The 19,798-nt window shown below is 40.1% G+C and overlaps 2 protein-coding genes across 20 annotated transcripts in view; one reads left to right on the top strand and one right to left on the bottom strand.

Annotated features, from left to right (window-relative positions):
• Nucleotides 1-8,654, top strand: part of sardh (sarcosine dehydrogenase) — a 46,157-nt gene extending 37,503 nt beyond the window's left edge. For all 4 annotated transcript variants that reach the window (XM_046066839.1, XM_046066837.1, XM_046066836.1 and 1 more), the window contains exons 18-22: nucleotides 651-744; nucleotides 3,118-3,280; nucleotides 3,517-3,685; nucleotides 4,148-4,283; nucleotides 6,455-8,654. In XM_046066839.1, the coding sequence (XP_045922795.1) occupies nucleotides 651-744; nucleotides 3,118-3,280; nucleotides 3,517-3,685; nucleotides 4,148-4,283; nucleotides 6,455-6,583 (691 nt within the window). In that variant the 3' untranslated portion in view covers nucleotides 6,584-8,654. The remainder of the gene's footprint in view (nucleotides 1-650; nucleotides 745-3,117; nucleotides 3,281-3,516; nucleotides 3,686-4,147; nucleotides 4,284-6,454) is intronic.
• Nucleotides 8,641-19,798, bottom strand: part of dbh (dopamine beta-hydroxylase (dopamine beta-monooxygenase)) — a 53,017-nt gene continuing 41,859 nt past the window's right edge. For all 16 annotated transcript variants that reach the window (XM_046066856.1, XM_046066855.1, XM_046066853.1 and 13 more), the window contains 8 exons: nucleotides 16,368-16,470; nucleotides 14,742-14,908; nucleotides 14,472-14,615; nucleotides 11,624-11,662; nucleotides 10,935-10,994; nucleotides 10,538-10,665; nucleotides 10,024-10,183; nucleotides 8,641-9,091 (listed from right to left, as the gene is read on the bottom strand). In XM_046066856.1, coding sequence (XP_045922812.1) covers nucleotides 8,978-9,091; nucleotides 10,024-10,183; nucleotides 10,538-10,665; nucleotides 10,935-10,994; nucleotides 11,624-11,662; nucleotides 14,472-14,615; nucleotides 14,742-14,908; nucleotides 16,368-16,470 — 915 coding nt within the window. In that variant the 3' untranslated portion in view covers nucleotides 8,641-8,977. The remainder of the gene's footprint in view (nucleotides 9,092-10,023; nucleotides 10,184-10,537; nucleotides 10,666-10,934; nucleotides 10,995-11,623; nucleotides 11,663-14,471; nucleotides 14,616-14,741; nucleotides 14,909-16,367; nucleotides 16,471-19,798) is intronic.

A 19,798-nucleotide genomic window follows, 5' to 3' on the forward strand; every position in this document is an offset into this window, starting at 1 on the left:
AACAGAAATCGGACGACAGCTTGAAGGAAATATAAGCCTGTGCTCATACCAGCACATACATGACATACATGCCTGCCTGCAATCATGCATGTACTGTGTACAAGAAATATTTTATTTGCATTATGATGACCATAACCGCTCACCCTGTTCACACAAACTTCCACATCAAGTCATTACCACGTCAATAACCCACACAGATGCTCAAACATGTACAGCACACAAAGCGTAACCTGAACCCTTCCCCAAATACCTTCAACTGTAGCTTCCTGCCACACTGTTGCAAAAATATCCTTTAGAAAAGGCCTCTACCTGCCCACTCACACACACACAAGTAGCAAAGTAAGCTAAACTTAGTCCTTTTTTTTCTGTTGACTCATCTTTATGTAATATTGATTTGTGTGTGTGTGTGTGTGTGTGTTTGTGTTTGTGGAAGAAGGAGACATGGTACATTTCTACAGCAAATATAAGAGGTGCTGCTGTAGTTTTGTAGTAATGTTTTCTTGAAATATTTTTTAAAAAGTCTGATTTGATTATTGCAAAGGATACAGATAAGCATCTGTCACCACACCAGTTGCACGGGTGTAAACGCAAAATATTTTGTTACTACTACTGCTGTTCATAATGTTCCTGTGTTTTCTCTTTATGTGCAGTCGAGAGGTTCTTCAGGAAGTGTTGGACACAGACCTGAGCAGCGAAGCTTTCCCATTCTCTACCCACAAAGTTGTCAACGCAGCAGGGCATCAGGTGAGAACACACACTCAGTGCCTCAACTCATTTCTACATTTATTGTATGTAGTACATTTAGCAACTTCAAAATAACCCTAGCTTTAGTACTAGCAGTACTAGCGAAATGCCGGTAATTAAAAAAAACAAACAAAATTCTATGCAAATCACATGCTGTTGAGTGAAACGGGTGTATTTTTTCAAAGACTCAGTCAGCAGAGATTATAGACTCTGTGTGTGTGTGTGAGACAGATGGCAGGTTTTAAGTCGTCCTTGTGACTTACTTAGAAATAAAGTCTGTCCACATGTTTTGTTTTTCTTTACCTTCTTTCCGCCTTCTATCTCTTTCTACATCTTCGCCTGAAGTCAAAAACTCAAAACAAAGTTTATAGCGCTGTTGTTTTCAAGCACTGGGGAAATTGTATAATTATACTTCGCTGTATTTTCCTTTCCATTTTCTCACAATAATGCTGTAAGGGAATGTGACTCCAGCCTCTCAGGTTGACCTCTACACTGTTCCTGGCCTCAGACCAACTGCCACATGCTGCGAGACATATGTCCATGCACACTCGCTCTGTCTTAGTTGCTCTTGCGTGAATTATGCAACGCTCCAGTGATTGCAGCCAGCATCTTCTCACAGCTCTGCAGAAGTGTTTGTGCATGTGTGCGTGTGTTGCTTGTGCTGTGTTCCAGCTGGTTGCCGGCTTCGTCTGGGTGACATTTTAATGGCTGCACTGCTGCGAGAACAGAGCGCTCCCTCTGCCCTCTGCTCCCCTCATAGCTCATTAGACACTCTCTCTCTCTCTCTCTCTCTCTCTCTCTCTCTCTCTCTCTCTCTCTCTCTCTCTCTCTCTCTCTCTCTCTCTCTCTCTCTTCCCAACTTGCCAGTTGAAGCGAGTGTGCTGGCATGCGTGCTAGGTGGTATGAGCATTTTTTATACTTGTGTCTGTCTGTGCTATGTGTGTGTCTGTGTTTGATGTATGCCTGATAAATGTATGAGTGACAGTGTGCATGAGGCATGCATGTGTTTCTGTGTGTTTAAGTGTGTCGCCTGTGTATCTGGTGGAGTGTATGTGTGTGTTGTGAATAAGCGCAGGCCTACATGTACTTCCCTCCCCAGAGTTTCATGGTGTACATATGGGGCCCAGGGTGATCCCTGGCTGGCCAGATGGCCTGGCTGTCACAGCACCCACTGGGGAAACTGTTGGAGAGAGTTTTCTCTCCTATTTTTTCACTCCCTTACACATTTTCTCACTCTGTTACTTTCCTTTTCTCTTATTCTGTCAGTCTTCACTCATATATTTTTTGCATCCAAGCCATTCTGGTATTTGTCAATCTGGGTGTTATTCTCATATTGTATCTATTGTGACTATTATATCCTGGCAGATACATGAAAAATCTAAACTCAGTAATCAAATCATCCTTGCATCCCTTATCCCTCCATCTGGACCCTTACTCCATTCCGCCTACATCATCTCGGCTCTCCTCCATCCATAATATACAATATAATATTCCAAATACGCATCTTTATTGGCATGGTTTTGTTAGTGAGTGAAATAAAAAACGAAAAGTAGTCCCCTGCAAATGCTTGTAAATCTGTCTGCCAAATTATTGTGCCTGCAAGTCTCCGAATTTCAAAAATGGAATGACAGCATCCACACTGCGCACTTTTCATGGATTGCCACTAAAGATAAACAGATTCTAGTTGCATGTAATTGTTCCACAGCTGCTGAGCAGTTCACCACAGCAGCCACAGTGATTTACAGCGGACTACTTTCTGTGTTTACTTGCAGTTGGAAAGACGTTTTTTGAGATGATATCTGTTAAATTGAATTTTCTTGCAGTGGCTGTAGGAGGCTCACCCCATTCAACACCGTTCTTACTGCATTTAAAAAAAAAATCTCTACAATGTAGGTGTTGAGTAAAATGACAAATACTCACAATGGATGGAATTATGAGAATAACAGCCAGGTTGATAAATATTTGTAGTGTTTCCTTTTCTACCTTCAGTGCCTCAATTTTCAGAGTCATTCATTTAATTTCTTTCAGGCCCCATCTCTGCCAACTTCTCTGCACTGTTGACCTATTCTCTTAACCCCCAAATATGTTATGTATGTAATGTCTTTCAGGACTTAAAGCATTTTGGACACAACATTCATTTCTAAAGGGAGATTACATTTCCCCTGTTTCTCTCTTTATGTACTTAGCCTTGAATCTACTCTATTCTATTTTGTTCTGCTGGTCTCTCTCTCACTCACTCACTCACACACTCACACACACACACACACACACACAGACACACAGACACACACACAAGCAGAGGCATGGCAGCTTGGTCCTCTACATGCCTCTCTTCATCTCTCTAAGCCTCCTCTCTTCCCCTCTCTCATCCAGGTGCGAGCTATGCGTCTGTCATTTGTCGGAGAGCTCGGCTGGGAGCTGCACATTCCCAAAGACTCTTGCCTTCCAGTCTACCATGCTGTCATGGCTGCTGGTGCAAAGCACGGCATCACCAACTCCGGCTACAGGGCCATCGACTCACTCAGCATAGAGAAAGGTAACTTCCGATAAGACGTCATGAATAATGTAATCATATCCATAACAAATCCAGCCAGTAAAATAACCCTGTGGTGTGTTACCACAAGAGCCACCTCTCACGTTACATTTTTTCCATTGTTGATAACATAAATATTGATAAGAGCAGCATAAACACTTTTTTTGCTCAAATCCCCACCTTCTTATGTTGCTTCTCATATTTTATGTCTCAGCTCTTTCTCCCCCTCTCTTTATCAGGGTACAGACATTGGCACGCTGACCTTCGCCCAGATGACACACCTCTGGAGGCGGGGCTAGCCTTCACCTGCAAACTGAAGAGTTCCATCCCGTTCCAGGGCCGTGATAGGCTGGAGAAACAGAAAGAGGAGGGGCTGAGGAGGCGCATCATCTGCTTCACCATTGATGAGTATGTAAAGCCTGACATTACAAGCTAGTCAGAAAGAAATTCATGAACTGGACAAAGTTTCTTTACAATATCAGAAATTTTTCACATAGTGGGAAATTTTAGAAGACAAAAAATAATTCTCAAATAAAGCTTCATGTATTGAAGCCACTTTAACATCTTAGATTTCCATTTTCTTTGGCAAATACAGGCCCAAACTGAAACTTTGGATACATTTATGACTTTTTCTTGTAGACTTTTGTCTGAAAAACACAAAACATTCAAAATATTTGACTTAATTTAGATTGTAAGATGTAATGTCAAATGTCTGCTCCGGAGATGCAAGCACCCAACAACAGTTTGCTATCATAAAAACATTACTTTTTGTGTGAAAGAGACATTGTCACAGTTGGCATATTCTGTTTGGGCCCAACATCCATGATTAGTGTGTATGTGTTTGTCTGTCTCTCTCTCTATCTCTATCAGGAAAGTACCGATGTTCGGTCTGGAGGCCATTTTCCGTAACGGCGTTCCCGTTGGTCACCTGCGGCGTTCTGACTATGGCTTCTTTATCGACAAAACTATTGGCTATGGATATATCCGCAGCCCTGATGGGGGAGTGGTAAAGACATTAGACACACAACACTTACACATATACTCGCACACTGTGTCCTTATCAGTAATGTCTTTAATTCTTTCATACCTTTGTTTTGTTTCCTGGGCTGTTGTCATTTGGTCTCATATACTGCCTAATTTTTTCAAGAAAATCTTTTTACAGTGAGGTGAGATCCCACTTGTCTACAATTGTTCTGTGTATTGATTAGCAATGTGCAATAAAATCTTGACAAGAAGACTGAAAAAGGACAGATTGCTGCACTAGCACCAAGAAAATAACTTTATTCTAAAAAATTAAGGTGAAATGATCAGACAAGTGTTAATTCAGTTTTCTTTTTTAATGACTTGAGGACTCAATAATAGATAATTTGTAAATATTATTATAATAGTATATGATAATATTATAATAGTATATGATAATACTATTATTGTTATTGATATTTAATATTATTTGGCTATATAATTTCCCTAATGCTTGGAATGAGCACATACACTTAACCAGAAAAGTACTGTATTTATGAGGTGTAAATGTGAGCGTACTTCAGGTATTTTCAGCTGTCAGGTCCAGATGGTAACAGATGGAACATCAGATAAGAAGAAGGAGGAGGCAAGAGAGTCGTTATCGTTATTATTATTGGTTGAAGTGGTTGGCTCCAAAGCAAAGACTGTGTTTTAGATTCTGAAAAATAGAACAATCCTTCTGTGATTTGTCAGAGTATTTAGATATATTTAGATATATGAGTGTGTGCTCAGTAGACTCACATGCTGTGCGTGCATGTGTGTGTGTGTGTGATAACTGCCTTTGTGTTTCTGTGTGCTCATTTGTTTAATATCCATCCCCGAGTTGTAACCAGGGAAACAAAGCGGATTGACCGTTAGCTTTGTCGAGCACTTTAGTTTGGAAATGCAATGTGTGGACAGGTGCACAAAGACAGAGACACACACACACGTGCATTCATGTGCACACACAAGTCTTTGGTATCTAATCTCCTGTCACTTAGCATTACACATCACTTCCCCTACAATCACACCACTGGCTTCTGCAGGGGTGTGTGTGTGTGTGTGTGTGTGTGTGTGTTTTAAGTGTCTTCTTTCCTAAGAAGATCTACACGAGAATATGTCAATGCTAAGTCTGTACTGCATAACCCTTAACAAGTTGAACTGTGCTTTGGAAATCATGAAGCGCCTACTTGCAGGAAGGCACCTTTGCGATAAATGTCTGCAGTAGGTGCTGTTAATGAATTGTAACTGATTTCTTTTAATTGAAATGAATAAGCACACTTATATTTCATTTTGTGTTGTAATAGGAACAAATGACAAAAAAAGTTTGTATTTAGTTATAGAATGAACTTAATTTCCCCTCAGAAACCTGGGATCATGTACTGTATGTATCTTCATAGAATACAGTGATATTGGCAGCAGGCTGCAGGGTTGGTTCGGGGACTTAGAGGATTGTAAGGGAGCACTGAATATGGCCAAATACAGGTACATTATGGATCCGTTGGCTGGTTGATGTACCTGGCCTTCGGTCTCAGTTCATTGGAGTGTGTGTAATACTTGCCCATTCAAACTCAGGTAAGGGCATCAACCAATGTCAAATGGCTGCCGACGTTTTAAGCTGGAGCGAAAGCGGCTTTGTTCTTGAATAAGGTTATCAGTTAAATAGAGCCTTTGACCACAATACTGCTCCATCTAAGTGGCGATGAGAGAGGTGTGTGTGTGTGTGTGTGTGTGTGTGTGTGTGTGTGTGTGTGTGTGTGTGTGTGTGTGTGTGTAAGAGACAGATTGACAGATCAGTGGGAGAACTGCAAGGGGGAAAGGGAGTCAAAATTAGCTCTCTTGGTTACGAGGGAGCTGACATTGACTCATGAGTGAATGAATTGCTTTCAGCGTTTTATAACTCCTGCGCCGTTCTCTTCTGTCAGATATGAACGCCGTGAAATTGTCCGTTCTGGAGTGCTGTGCCAGTTGGGAACACTTATTTTTTGCAAAGAGTTTGGATTAATTGGCCACCTCATTTTCACTCTCACTTTTAATCTCCATGGTCCTCCTCATCTACCAAAATTTAAATTTCCACCACTCTCTCCTTTCCTTGCTCATCTTCCTCTGTCTTTTTTTTGTTTCCTTGCCTCTCATTTTCACCCCATCTCTCTCGCTCTCTCTTCCTGTCTTTACCAGGTGAGTGCTGATTTCATACAGAGCGGCAAGTTTACCCTGGAGAGGATGGGAGTGACGTACAAGGCCAAGGCCCACCTCAAATCTCCGTTTGACCCTGAGAATAAACGTGTCAAGGGCATCTATGCTTGAGAAGTACTGCAAATGTAAAAAACCTGAGCAATAACACTCGTGGTTGGAGAATGAGGCTGAGAGAGGTGCAACAGTTTTTTTTTACATGCAGGTGCAGCTGTTTTAGTGTTTAATAAATGTCAAATGTTGATTGAATGTTGTTTTTATACCTGCTCTGGGTTTGAGCAACAGCGTTCAATATGAAGACAAATTCAAGAGTCGTGTTATCTCCACTAATCAAATTTTAGTTTTTTACCCGTACAACTGGGTCAACTGAATGTAAAAATTAATTTTTGATCATGGATTTATCTTAAGGACTCAAATAGCAGCACATGATCCAATTTTAATTTTAGAAATATCAACTAAACCGAACAATCTTTGTGTCCATCAACATTCATACAGGATAATTCAGAATAGTGCCTTAATCTGTAACTACTTAATGTCACTGGACATTTCAAGTGGCAAGGTTGCATGTATGATTTTTAGGCCATGGAGTACTGTATCAGGGAATGGAAGTATTATCAAACTACTAGCCCTTCAGGCAGTTTGACTCAGATTACAGTGACTGATGTTTGTACTGATGATGATAATGTCTAAAAACAGAGTTTTACTCGCTTGTATGGTATCTAAATCTTAGGCAGACATCCTGAGTGTTTATCAGAGTTGCAGGGAAAGGGAGAAAAAAACACCCTGAGGCACAGTGCACCAGCTGGGGACATAAAACTGCTGGAGAAAAATGACAGAAAAAGACAAGAGTTATCAGAAAGCAGCTGTTACAGCAATGCTTTGTTTTCTGATCTATCCCCTGGTTGCTTTGCTCTGCGGTGATAAACTTCTGTTGCTGCTATCGGCAAACTCAGTTCTCTGTTTTTTTGTAATAAATACATTATGATTTAATATGGCTATCTATCAATTCAGGCATCCTTAAGAGTTCTCATTTTGTCTTGTTTTGCTGTTAAATCAAACTCAACACATTGTGCATCTGCTTCACGTTCAAGCCCTCCCAGCAGTTCATGGGGCATACTCGCTTCTCGAGTACTTTTTCTGTGAAGCATCAGCAGCATATTTAAAACCGTCTTAGTCCCTTTAATTACTAATTAGTACTTAAAATTCAAAACATGAAGTTAGTACAGTGAGAATAACTGGACTTTAGTGTAGGACTTGTGTGATTAATATGTAAATGACCCTGAATCAAGTGTGTGTGTGTGTGTGTGTGTGTGTGTGTGTATAAAAACTTTTTTTGTCGACAATTCATGGTTGCTGGAATGGAAATGTCTTACTATGCTTTCAGTTTTAACAGGGAAAACTGTGATTTAAAAAAACAAGAAGAGAAATCACTAGTTAAGCACCTTAATAACTGATTCATGTCTTTTAATGCAGGTGCAGGTATGTGGATTGTGATTTGTTAATTTTTGTTATTGAATAAGGTTACTACGAAATGTAGTAACAAAGATTTGGTGTTGACACCTATTATTCATTATATTTTCCACACAAGCACAGTTTAGGCCAAACAAAAACCAAAGTTCATCACATGCGCTTTGTGAACAGCAGCCAAAAAAGTGTGTCAAAGCAGAAGAAGGCATTTGTATGTACAGCTACTATTTACCCCTCAGTTTTGCTGCACGTTCAGCACAAAATGTTTACTAATGTGGAGTGATTCATTGATTTGCCCAGGAGGCCATTAATCATTGAAATGGTTGTTCACAGTAGAAGCTTAGGTTAATAGCAAGATTTATATGGGAAATGTGAAACGGACAGATAAAACACTGTCACTACTGGTACCCTACCACAATATGTCCACAGGTATTTTCTAATTCAGTTTATACAATTCCTCTTCCTTCCGATAGTGTGATGTGAATATTGCAAATGCCTCTATGATAAAAAGCAGGTAAAGTTAATTCTTAAATGCTAAAAGTGTAACTTTTTCAATGCTGAGCTATTAAATACAGTTCTTAAAATTGTTATCCTTGTTGTTATTATTGTCTTAAGATAATTTTTTGACCAGTTTAAAGAGCAGAAATGACCAATGGAAAGATATGATTCATTCTGTCAAACAATTTGTGTATTAATAAATTCCCTTTTTAACTGCCAACGTTTTTGTGACATTTATTATTTAACACATACAAATAATGCAAGAACCCACGGGCATGTCGCAAAACAGGGTGAAAATTACAAGTGTAATACTATAAAAAGTGATGGACTGTTATTACCACTCAAGCCGGTGATTATGAAACAGTTTACTACAGAATGAAATGATTCCCCATATAGCATAATAATGTTTCATGTCATAATGATGCTTGTTAGTCATTATCACAATCATGGGGAACAAAATGCAACAAAATAAATATTGAAGGAGTAGTTAGTAGGAGTAGGAGTAGTCTCTCTGGGCTGAAGTGTGCCCTGATGCCCCCTCACTCAGACTGGGGGGGTGAAGGGTCGGCTGGTGGGAAGTGCTCCTCCCTCACAGGGGTAGCGAGGTTTTTCAAGGATGGAGTTAACCACTGGTATAGGCTGTTTGTCCCACTCTCCCTGGAATAACAGATATATGATGTTGGAGATGGGTTGTTTGGTAAAAAACAAAAAGAACAAAAGGTAGTGTCCTTGATATTTAGACAGCAGTTTTTATTAGGTAACTGCACATAGTTGACATTACACAATGTATCAAACACGGTACGTCTTCAAAAACTACACTCGAGAGGGCAATTTTTTGTGTATTTTTTTATGGGACAGCTTTAAGACTGTAAAAAGGCAGCTTTATTCCCTTTTCTCAAGGTCCAGTTCTCAAACGTTACAGTAGCAGTGTTTTTGTGTGAAATTCATCCTTCCAGTTTAGTGTTTTGCCAGTTGCCAGTCTGTCAATTTATTTCTGCTTGTAATGTCGCTGCTGATCATTTCCTCATTCTCAGAAAGGGAAAACAGGTGTTCATCATTAGGGCCTCCAAGCAGTGGAAGACGGGACTCTGTCAAGTGATGGCAGGAAGGGTAAAACTGGTGTACCTGTGTGTGTCCACAGCTAAATTTAAATGTCAACAATAACTAAGAAATCTAAAATGACTGCGCTGTATGTTGTGTATGTCAGATTTTGCAGTTGGGTGAGGTTGAGAGGGTAAAATGCCGGTCACTTATGGGCAGTAGGAGAGTCTGAGGCTGTGGCTTTCACTTGGTGATTTCAGCTTTAAATTGTCTTTATTTAACTTCACAAGCCTTTGCCTTGTATTCGTCCTGGTTTGCACATGCACAACTGAAGTCACACATCAAGGGGAAAGCTTTTTCTGACAAACAACCTCTACACAGTTTTGAGCTTTAATTGATTTATTGCTGCTGATCCAAACATTGTGTGTGTGTGTTTGTTTATATTACAAGTTAACAAGCTGTCTGTTCATCTAACAAATGTCTGCGTTTTGAACTGGGGGCTTGGTGGCAGTGGATTGTAGCATGGGTGTGTGCGATTGGGGACTTACAGGAAAGAGGCGTGCAGTCGACTGATTGCAGTGCATGGAGATGGGTGCTGTATTATAAAGGGAGTCCAGCACTTCTCCAGTGAATGCGTCCCACTGTAGCTGAGAATACTGCTCCGTCACACTAACCTCTCCACACACACAGTGGTCATTTCCGTGGAACCTGGAGGGAGGAGAGAAAGAGAGAGGGGTTGAAGGAAAGTCGATAAAAGAGGGAGGTAGAGTGAGATTGAGAAAGGAGGAAGAAATTGGAAAAAAGAAGCAGTCAGAATTGGCATTAGGAGAACACAGTTTCACTTTAAAGGACAAAGCATCTGGTTTTCGAGATTAAAAGAAGTAATCACTCTGGTTTCCCGGGAGCAGAGGATGGTGGGGGAAGGGATGAATGCTGAAACCAAAAATTGCTTAGTCACACAGGAGATGGGGGGGAAGATGCAAAATGAAAAATAGAGAGTGAAGGACAAGGGAAACAAGCAAATGATTTTTGGGGGAGAGAAATGATTTGTGCGTGTGCTACCTGTTAATGAAGTTGAAGTATTTCTGCAGGTATCCTGGGTCAACATGGCTCTTGCACAGCTCCAGCTTAGTTCGAGGGTAGTAGTGAATGTAGTTAACACACATTTCCTCCATGATGCCAAAACCTCCCTGAGGAGACAAACAGATGAGGATGGGGAAGCATACATATATATATATATATATATATATATATAAACAAAGCAGGTGTAGGTATTAAGGGGTAGAGATGGAAGGATTACGAGGATGAAGGGAATATGGTGAGTTTGAAGGAGTGAGATGGAGGCAGGGGAGAGATTAGAGACAGAAGTGCTCAAGGTTATTCAGTGGTTGTTGACAGTGCTGAAGGTGAACTTTTACAATATAAAAATAGTCCTGTATATTTATAGTGTGCTGCTCACCACTGTAGGCTTGCTCCTGTCTTCTGTGTTATAAGTACACTTTGTTATGAGGACGTCGCCCTGCAGGATCAAGCACAAACACACCAGCACTTCAACATATCTCAAGATTAACAAAAGACCACTGAAGATAATCTACTATTACCGGTATGGACAGAAGCCTTGTTATTTAAGACAGCCAACAACTGGCTGTCTTAAATAGAATTCTGCTTTGAGCTCAGCTGCTGCGGTTTTGTCTTGTTCGTCTCCCAAGAACTTCCTATCACAACGCTTACAGCCTGTATATATTTACACTTTACACACCTTTTGCTGCATCAGTATTTTAATTCAGTACTTTAAATGCAGTGTGTGTGTGTGTGTGTGGGGGGGGCGGGCAGCATCTGGAGCACTACAATCCTGAAGTAGTTGGCTGAGCTTGCAGAACAGTAAAAGTCCTGTTCTTCTCTATCTATCAATATCAATTTTATTTATATAGCACACTTAAAACAACCAAGGTTGGCCAAGGTGCTTCACAGGTTAAATACAACAACAAGACACTACTCACACAGTAAACGTACAGCAATAAAACATTATAATATACAGTATACGATATATAGTGATATTAAAATTGCCAGGAATAATAACAGACTTAACTCGAAGGAAATGCCTTTGGTTATTTTAAATGCAGTTATTGTGATCGACTTTATACTTACGGGTAAAACATTGGCCATTTTCTGTAGAACTCGAATCGTCTATGAGACAGAAGACAAAAAGAGATTGAGTAAATTAAAGTGAAAATCCACCCAGCATTAATTTTTTGGATTCGGGTATTCTTCTATCAGGACATGAAAACATGAAATGACTAGAAATAAGTATGTAACACAAACACTGACAATGATCTTAGTAGAGTGAACAGAACAGTGGTTTCTTTAAGTTCTTCAAAAGTCTCAATAGAATTCCATGTTACCATTGGATATATATTTTCCCAATGCATTTCCCTCCATCTGTACGGTGGATTTATTTCAAACACAGAGAGATTAAACACTGGTTGCTTTTCTTTATGCTTGTCTTGGAGGCAGCTTTCATACTTATTAGCTGTGTGTGTGAAAAGATCTATTAGCTTTGCTGAGAATGGTTTAATAAAGTCTTCATGTGCCTAATTAGGCTGCAGGGTTGGAAACAACACTGTCACACAGGTACACTCAGATGAGTCTGACATCAACAGCAGCTGGAAATGTTTATCAAGCAGTCTAGCAGATGTCCTTCTCTGTTCTCTCTCTCTGTGTGTGTGTGTGTGTGTGTGTGTGTGTGTGTGTGTTGTGTGGTGGGGGTGGTTGGGAGGGGGCAGTTAATTGGGGAAAGGCTGATTGTTTTGGGCAGTTAAGGTTAGAGTTACGGTTAGGCAAGTATTGTGTGTGTGTTCGTGTATGGTCGGATTTGGCACTGACAACCATAGACAGTTTATTATTGGACAAAGCCACCCCGCTGATTTAAATGGAGAGCAGTGAAGCCAGTAAAATACTACTAGAGGGCTACCTGTTGGCACCAGCGTCTACTGCGCATGATCGCGCAGCATAACCGTGGTTTAATGACTTAGAACAACGGCAGAAACAAGTTTGGTAGCTGCATAGCTGCGCCAAAAAAAGTTTCACGGCTCAGTGTGCTTGTCTGACTCGGATCGTCACTGTTTAATCAGCCTACCTACAAGGTTCACCTGCCAAACACCAACGCAGCGTATAGTTGTTTTCTTTTTTCTCCGAGAGTTTATAATCTAAGCAATACGGTTACATCTCTCATGTGCGACGGGGTTTCACAGGGTTTTGACGTCATTTTTGGGCCTACATGGATCCCTCCATACAGCGTTTTATTAAAAGTGTTTTATTAAAAGTATCTTACAGTCACCAGGATGGTCTAATTATACTTGGTTCATAGGAACTACTTTTCCTTCCGCCTGTCAAAGTCATGCTTGCGCTACGGCTCTGTGACGGAGCGTCTTCTTAGAAGTGAACTGCTGTAGCCCTTTACATTTCCCGCGATTGAATAATGACTCTGGCTGACTGTAAAAACAGTCAAGTCTGGCTGTATTTTAGCTGTGACGGTAATAATGATGCTGTGTGTGATGTGAGCAAAGACGGTGAAATACTTTGGCAACACTGCAAACTTCGCTAAACATCTGAAATTAAGTCAAAATAATAGGATGATGTTATGAAGCAGCAGTTCTGAGCAGGATATTTTTATTAGGCTATAATTAAAGAATATGACAGTAGTTTGATGTCTTGTCATTATGCAGCTATTATTTTGAATTGGTAAGGCTACAGCCCCTACTCCTTATTTCTCTCATAAATACAGAAACGGGAGGGGGGAGGTCACATTAAACTAAAAATAAAATATGTAAAAAGTATTGGTATCGGTATCGGCAATACCAGCCTGGGTATTACTTGGTATTGGATCGGATAGGAATTAAGTGGTATCGCACATCACTACCATGCAGATTTTGGTCGGCTTCACTGTCCGATCTCTGGCTTACCCCTTGCTGACAACATGTACTACTGAACCCAAGCCGTGTTTGCCAGCTTTTCGGGACCGTCCTACTCTGCTTCTGATTGGCTAGTAGTCCTTAACTAGGTACTGCGCATGTGCAACTCCCAACAAAGATCTTGTAGAAGTGAGACGCTTCACTCCGTAGTTCAAACGGAGCATTCAACACACAGGGTGAAAAGAGGAGCTGCCGCAATGTGCAGTATGACAAAAAATATGGTGTTTTCTGAAAATGAAACCATGTACACCTGTTGTGGTACAACCCCTAACTAAGATTTTGAACCTGAAAATGAGCATAATATAACCACTGTAAAGGGGCAGCAGCGCGGTTTTAAGATTGCAGCCAGGTTCAACCAACTTGAACTCATTGAACTTGACTCATGAACTTGAACAACTTTTTCCTCTTCTGTCATGGTGGTGGAGTTAGCCGCTAGATTGGTGGAGGAGGAGGCGATCAGCGCCGTGTTGTTGGTAGAGGCGGAGCTCTGGAAGGAGCACTGGTGGGTCCTGTCAGCGATGCGAGACAACCACTGCGTCGCCTGGACGGCCAGGACGGGGTGCCGTCCGGACGCTGTCTGGCCTGGCTTTACCCCGAAGAAGGTGGTGAGGTTGGGCTGTACAATGCCACTCCCTTTACCCATTTTTTAAAAGATCACATGGACATTATTTTCATTTAAACACAAATAATTAGAAACTCCTCTCCGACAAGTACACAACAGATCATGAAGTATGTGATTGTAATTTTCAGCTTGTTATAAATGTATATATAAATATGAATATATGGGTCACTGACTGCAAAATCAGAGACACAATCCAAGACTTGATTGTAATGAGATAGCAGGTTTTTATTTTAAAGGACGTTGTAGAAGCAGTCAGTAGAAACAGCTAGCTTCAGACTTCAGATTCAGGATAATCTTTGTCCCAGTCGCACACAGCTCCGTGTAAAGTAAGACTAACTTTTATCCCATCTAATACAATATAAGCACAAAGGAGTTCCTCTGGGTAAATCCTGCTGTTGCTCACCTGGTAGTGGGTGCTGAAGTGCTGGTCCTCCTGAACCACCTCCAGCTCTTTGCCTCCCCTCACCAAAACTGTCCTGACCCCACGCCCCGCCAGGTGGGTGTGCAGCTGGGACGCAAATATATAGATTCCTCCTGGAGGCAAAGCCTAGATAAAACAGGCAGACAGACAGAGAAACAGACTTTTAGGGTCAAGCTCCAAAAAAGTGATTTTTATGCTTTAAGATTCAAAACTTGAAGAAACATGTTTTAATATATTTGTGTGTATACATACAGTCCGGGTACACTTAGAGGTGCAATATCCATTGAGGTAGAAGGTGTGTTGTTTGGGTGGGATAGCCATGACAGGAGTATAAACAAGGCCCAGCTCCATGATCCCTGCATCGTACCGCCTCAGACTAGGGGTGTAATGCAACCTTATCCCTGATGAGTCACGACGGCCTGCGTGAGAATTATCGTGGAATGTTATAATATATCATGCCGTCACTTTACTAGTATCATATTAAAATACAGAATAATTTTGCACTAAACCAGGCTATGAAGTATGTATGAATGTATGAGAAATATATTTACTGCAAGGTGCTGTTCACCTATAGACAGTGTTGGGAAGGTTACTTGTATTGGAAATGTAATAGGTAACAAGTTACCCTATTTAAAATGTAATCAATTCAATAACTTTATCAAAGTAATGTAACTTTTTACATTTAATTGCTTTTTGATTTCTATTAAATGTTTTCAACTGTTAACCATTTTCAAAAGACTGCCTGAGAGGCAATTTAAATAGCAGACGGGCGGGGCTACAAACTCAACAATGAGAACCAATCAAAAGCATCACAATAGCAAACTTAACTAAAGGGCTGTGGCTGGAAATATCAAAGGAAGACATTGTGCGCATGAAAAACAAAATTAATATTATTCAACATATAGACTAGCTTTTTACAGAAAATTTTCAGATGTAATGAATGAAATCATGAGCATTTTCTGGAACTGTAACAGATTACAGTAACTATACAACATGTAACTAGTTACTGCCTCTAGAGCAACAAATATAAGATTGTGAATAAAACAATACAATAGAAAAGTCAGCAGAGAAATTATAATGTCACAAAAGAATTTAACGGGTGTAATGTGTGCTCTCTATCTTTGCCTGGTAAACAAACACGCTGCAGCATTTTGATTCACCTGGAGTTTATCTGGACTGTTAAGCCTACCAAGGACAAAGCTTGCTGGAGAAAAAAAAAACCCAGACCCCACCCCGGTGTGGCAATATTCCTAAGATGTTAAGAGCTGTTCTGGTGATACTACTGAGATTAGAAATTCAAATCATGTGGTTTAATTCTTCAGTTTAACTCCTGCTAGGGGGTTTTGTTGCATGCCACCCCTTTTCTCTCTATTCCCTCATATGCTATTATCTCTCTGTTGTCAACCCTAAAATGCATAAAGTGCTCCATACATACTTAAACTAAACAGTTCAATCAGGATCACTGAGCACAGCACTGTTGCTATGGCTCGATTATTGGTGTTGTTTGCTCTATCTCTTTTGAACTGCAAGACAGATTGAAGGGAGACGAGAGATGATGAGCCGTAACAGACAACTTCAAAACAAAACAAAAAAGATATGTGGAGAATTAGAAGATGGTTATGTAGGATGTATGCGTATTGTGAGGTCAGATCAGGATAAGGAAGGCAAAGTCTGTAGTGACTCGTGCAGGCGAGATCAAAAGGTATATCTGGAAAATTTTAAATGAATCGCTCTGTTGAAGATAAGGCCGGCGCTCATCTGGGAGATGTGGAGAATCCTGGTGCTGGTGTGTGTGTGTTTCAAGAGAAAGAAAAAGACATAGGGCACGTGTAACAGTATTTTGCTAGGGTTATGTGTTTACGTGTGCACTGTGTGTACCAGATATAAGGAGAGGGTTGTGGTAATGGACCTCCAGACGAAGGAACCTAGAGGAACCTGGTCCACCCATAGGCAGCCCTGCATCAGGAGGATAGTAAAAAGCCTGCGAGCAAACACACAGACATTATTCATTATGCAAAGCTACTTTGAATTTGTAGCAAAGACTCTTCTTCACGTATCGTCCAGATGATTTAGAGCCGTTGAATAAAAATGTATTAAAAGTCACAATACAGCTGCATTTTATTCCTGTTTTTATTTTTTTACAGAAACTGTAGGTTTGATATCTTCGCAATTATAAGTATTACATGTGAGAGTCAGAAAGATTTTGTCTAAACATGGCCACTTGTGGAGGTTAAACAAAATTATAATCACACGCCTTTGTCTTAGCATCGTTGCTCATTCTGGACAAAGCAGGCATTGTTAGAAGATAACAAAAAGAAGTCACACAGATGTATATTCCTGTGCAAGTGTGTGCCAATTAAGCGTTGAAGGACATGCAGGTGTTTGTCAAACTTCTGAGAAAGTTTAATTTCACCCACCGTAAGGTGTCTTAAAATCCTACTTAAGATGTGCTCTCCTGTCAAAGTGGTTTATCTAAGGAATCGCAATTGTGTCATTACATCTTCTTGCCCATCCTACAGAGATAACAGGTAGCTTTCTCTAGCTCTAGTGTTTTTCTCTACCATTTTCTGATAATGACCTCTAAAAATAAAGGTATGCCTACTCACAAACTCCCAACCATACACATCAACAGCAACAGACTGTAAGACTGAATATTGTTTTTAAACAGATTATAATTCAGAAAACTGAGCATCAGGACGTAGATTTAAATCATTTCAATCTTTGCATCAGCTATGTTCCTTGTTTGGAGCCTTTAAATGTCTTTGAGGCCTTTTGGGAATCAATGATCTGGCTCAAAAAATGTTTATTGATTATTTCTACACCGAGAAAGGTTGTATTCTCATATGGATGGGCGGGCCCCCAGGGATGCTGGTTGAACTTGTGAGGTATATTTTCTTGTAAGGTGGTCTTTTTTCTTTTTCTCCAGTCCTACTCTTTAGACATACGTCATGCAGATGTGTTATCCAGATCCCAATGCAAGTAACTGTTAAGATACTGATAAGTGTTTCTTCAAATTTGATATCTCTGTCTCTCTTAAATTGCTTCAAGTTACCAGTTGCTGAGATGGGATGTGAGGCCACAAGGTGAAAGGAAATGTGAACAAGGATTAAAGTGGCTTTGTATTGTGAGCTTACATTAAATATTGATGCATTAATATAAAACATTAAATAGTTATGGAATTTTTAATAATGTGGTAGGGCCTCTGCCGGGGCTAATGTGTGTGTGTGTTCTTGTGTTGGTGTGTTTATTTTGCATTGTTGTAGTTAATCTCGTGTCTTTGCCAGCTGCATTTGTTAGAATCAACATTTTTGTTACATTTGTTTGTCTAAATTACTTTTGTTCAATAAAATTCCTTTCTTTAAGTTAATCCCTCACATGTGTTTCCCCACATTAGCTATGGTCTCTGAGCCGGGCCTTAAGTCTTCCTCTTTCACTTCTTGGATTCTGAACTGTTCTGTTTATTGTAGCAGGAATACATTTTTGAGTCACTGCTGGCGCCATGGGCATCAAATCTCCACGCTATCACCAAGGAATCTTGATTTAATCAATTCATCAGTGTCCTCACCTATTTCAGGGAGGTCCACCTTAAGCTACATCTGCTGATACAGTTTGTAATGGAAGAAAGAATTGTCTTATTTAATCATATTGTAAAAGTAAAATCCTTAGAGGCTTACTTTCTTCCCTACACACACGCACACATTTCTTTTTCTCTGGTGCTGTCCTTTGTGTCAAACATTATTGTTTCTCTCCTCAACCAAACTTCCCCCACTCCATTTTCCGCTTTCTCTCTTGTTTTGTGTGTTTGCACGGTCACGTTTCCCTTCTGATGCGATGCCGGGGAGAATGAAACAACACTATTAAGAGGTGATGAAAGAGGCCTGAATATTTCCCACCTAATCTTGTCTTCACAGCTCACAGCTCAGAGAAGGCATCCTGCTTGTTTTCGTTTGGCTGGCAGATAATCCAATCAGAGAGGGCCGTGATACAGTGGGGAGCAGAGCTGAGAAATATGGTGACAGGCTCACCGTTCCCTGTCCGCTTTGCTTTATGTGACTAGCAGGCTGCTTGCTTGCTTGGTCAGCCGGCTGGTTGGTAGCCATAGTACATAAGTGGGGTGATTTAATGCCTGATAGATTACTAACTGACTAGCTGGCTGAGGAAACAGGTGTGGTTCTCCTTTCAGGACCTCTGCATTAAAAAAGAAGTGAAATTATTTTGTTCCCCATCTCAAATCTGGAAGACTCCAGCTCCAGTAGTTGCTGGGGTTTCCATTTGCTAAACAAAAATCAGCTAATGGAATGAACAATTGTTTTGTTTTTGTTGTGTGTTTTTTTTTTACTACTGGCTGACTAGTGTGCTAGCTGACTGTCGGGGCTGTAGTCAGGATTTTACAAATACTCATAAGTGCCCCTCAGAGAATTTCAACCAGACTCCAAGAAAAAGCCTCTAAAATGTTTTAATTCTTATTAGATTTTTCATACTTGATTTTTTTCTGTTAACTAAGAGGTGGATCTCACTGCATGATAATAAAATGTGACAACATACTGAATCATTCTATTCTATTTTATTTTATTCACCTAAAAGTATGTAGAATAATTATGATAAGGTTAGCAAACAGTTGCCTATAGTACACATGGACTAACATTAGCATTCATTTAGAGTTGCGCTACTGACCACCTGATGATCTAAGTCTAATACTCGCTAGAAATGGCATTGATTAGAATGGAGTTGGTGGGTGGGAAAATGTTAAACAATAAGCAAAAAGAGGTTAAAACATGTAGAACCGAGGGAAACTGAGGAGTTTCGGCACTTCAAACAACCCATTTCAAAGTACTTGTCGTAATTTTTTGTTACTACTATTAATATAATTTGAAGTAGTTGAACTTTAAATATAATATATATTTAAGAGCCTAAAGAACAAAGAAACATTTGTATTTCTTTGTCCTTTATATATTTGCAATATTTATGCGCTAGTTAGCAGATTAGATGGTTGAATGAGAATTTCAGCCAAGATGAAACCTTTTCTGCCTTTTCAAAGCTACCAATGTACATTAGCATGTGGTTTTCAATGAAAGTATTTGCATGTGAGTGTGCTTCCCACGTACAGACTGTCTCTGAGCTGTTAATAGACTTGTGCTGCATGTGGGATCGTATGTTCAGGATTTTCTTAGTTTTAGGCTTGGATATCAGTCCCGTAGGAGTTCCAACTCTTTTTCAATTAGACACCTGTTATGTGTATTTAGAACTTGTCAATGCATGTGTTTATTCTGCTTTATCTGATGGTGTTTGTGAGGGTGCTCCTCTATTGT

Source organism: Micropterus dolomieu, linkage group LG13, assembly GCF_021292245.1.
Source record: "Micropterus dolomieu isolate WLL.071019.BEF.003 ecotype Adirondacks linkage group LG13, ASM2129224v1, whole genome shotgun sequence".
NCBI lineage: Eukaryota > Metazoa > Chordata > Actinopteri > Centrarchiformes > Centrarchidae > Micropterus > Micropterus dolomieu.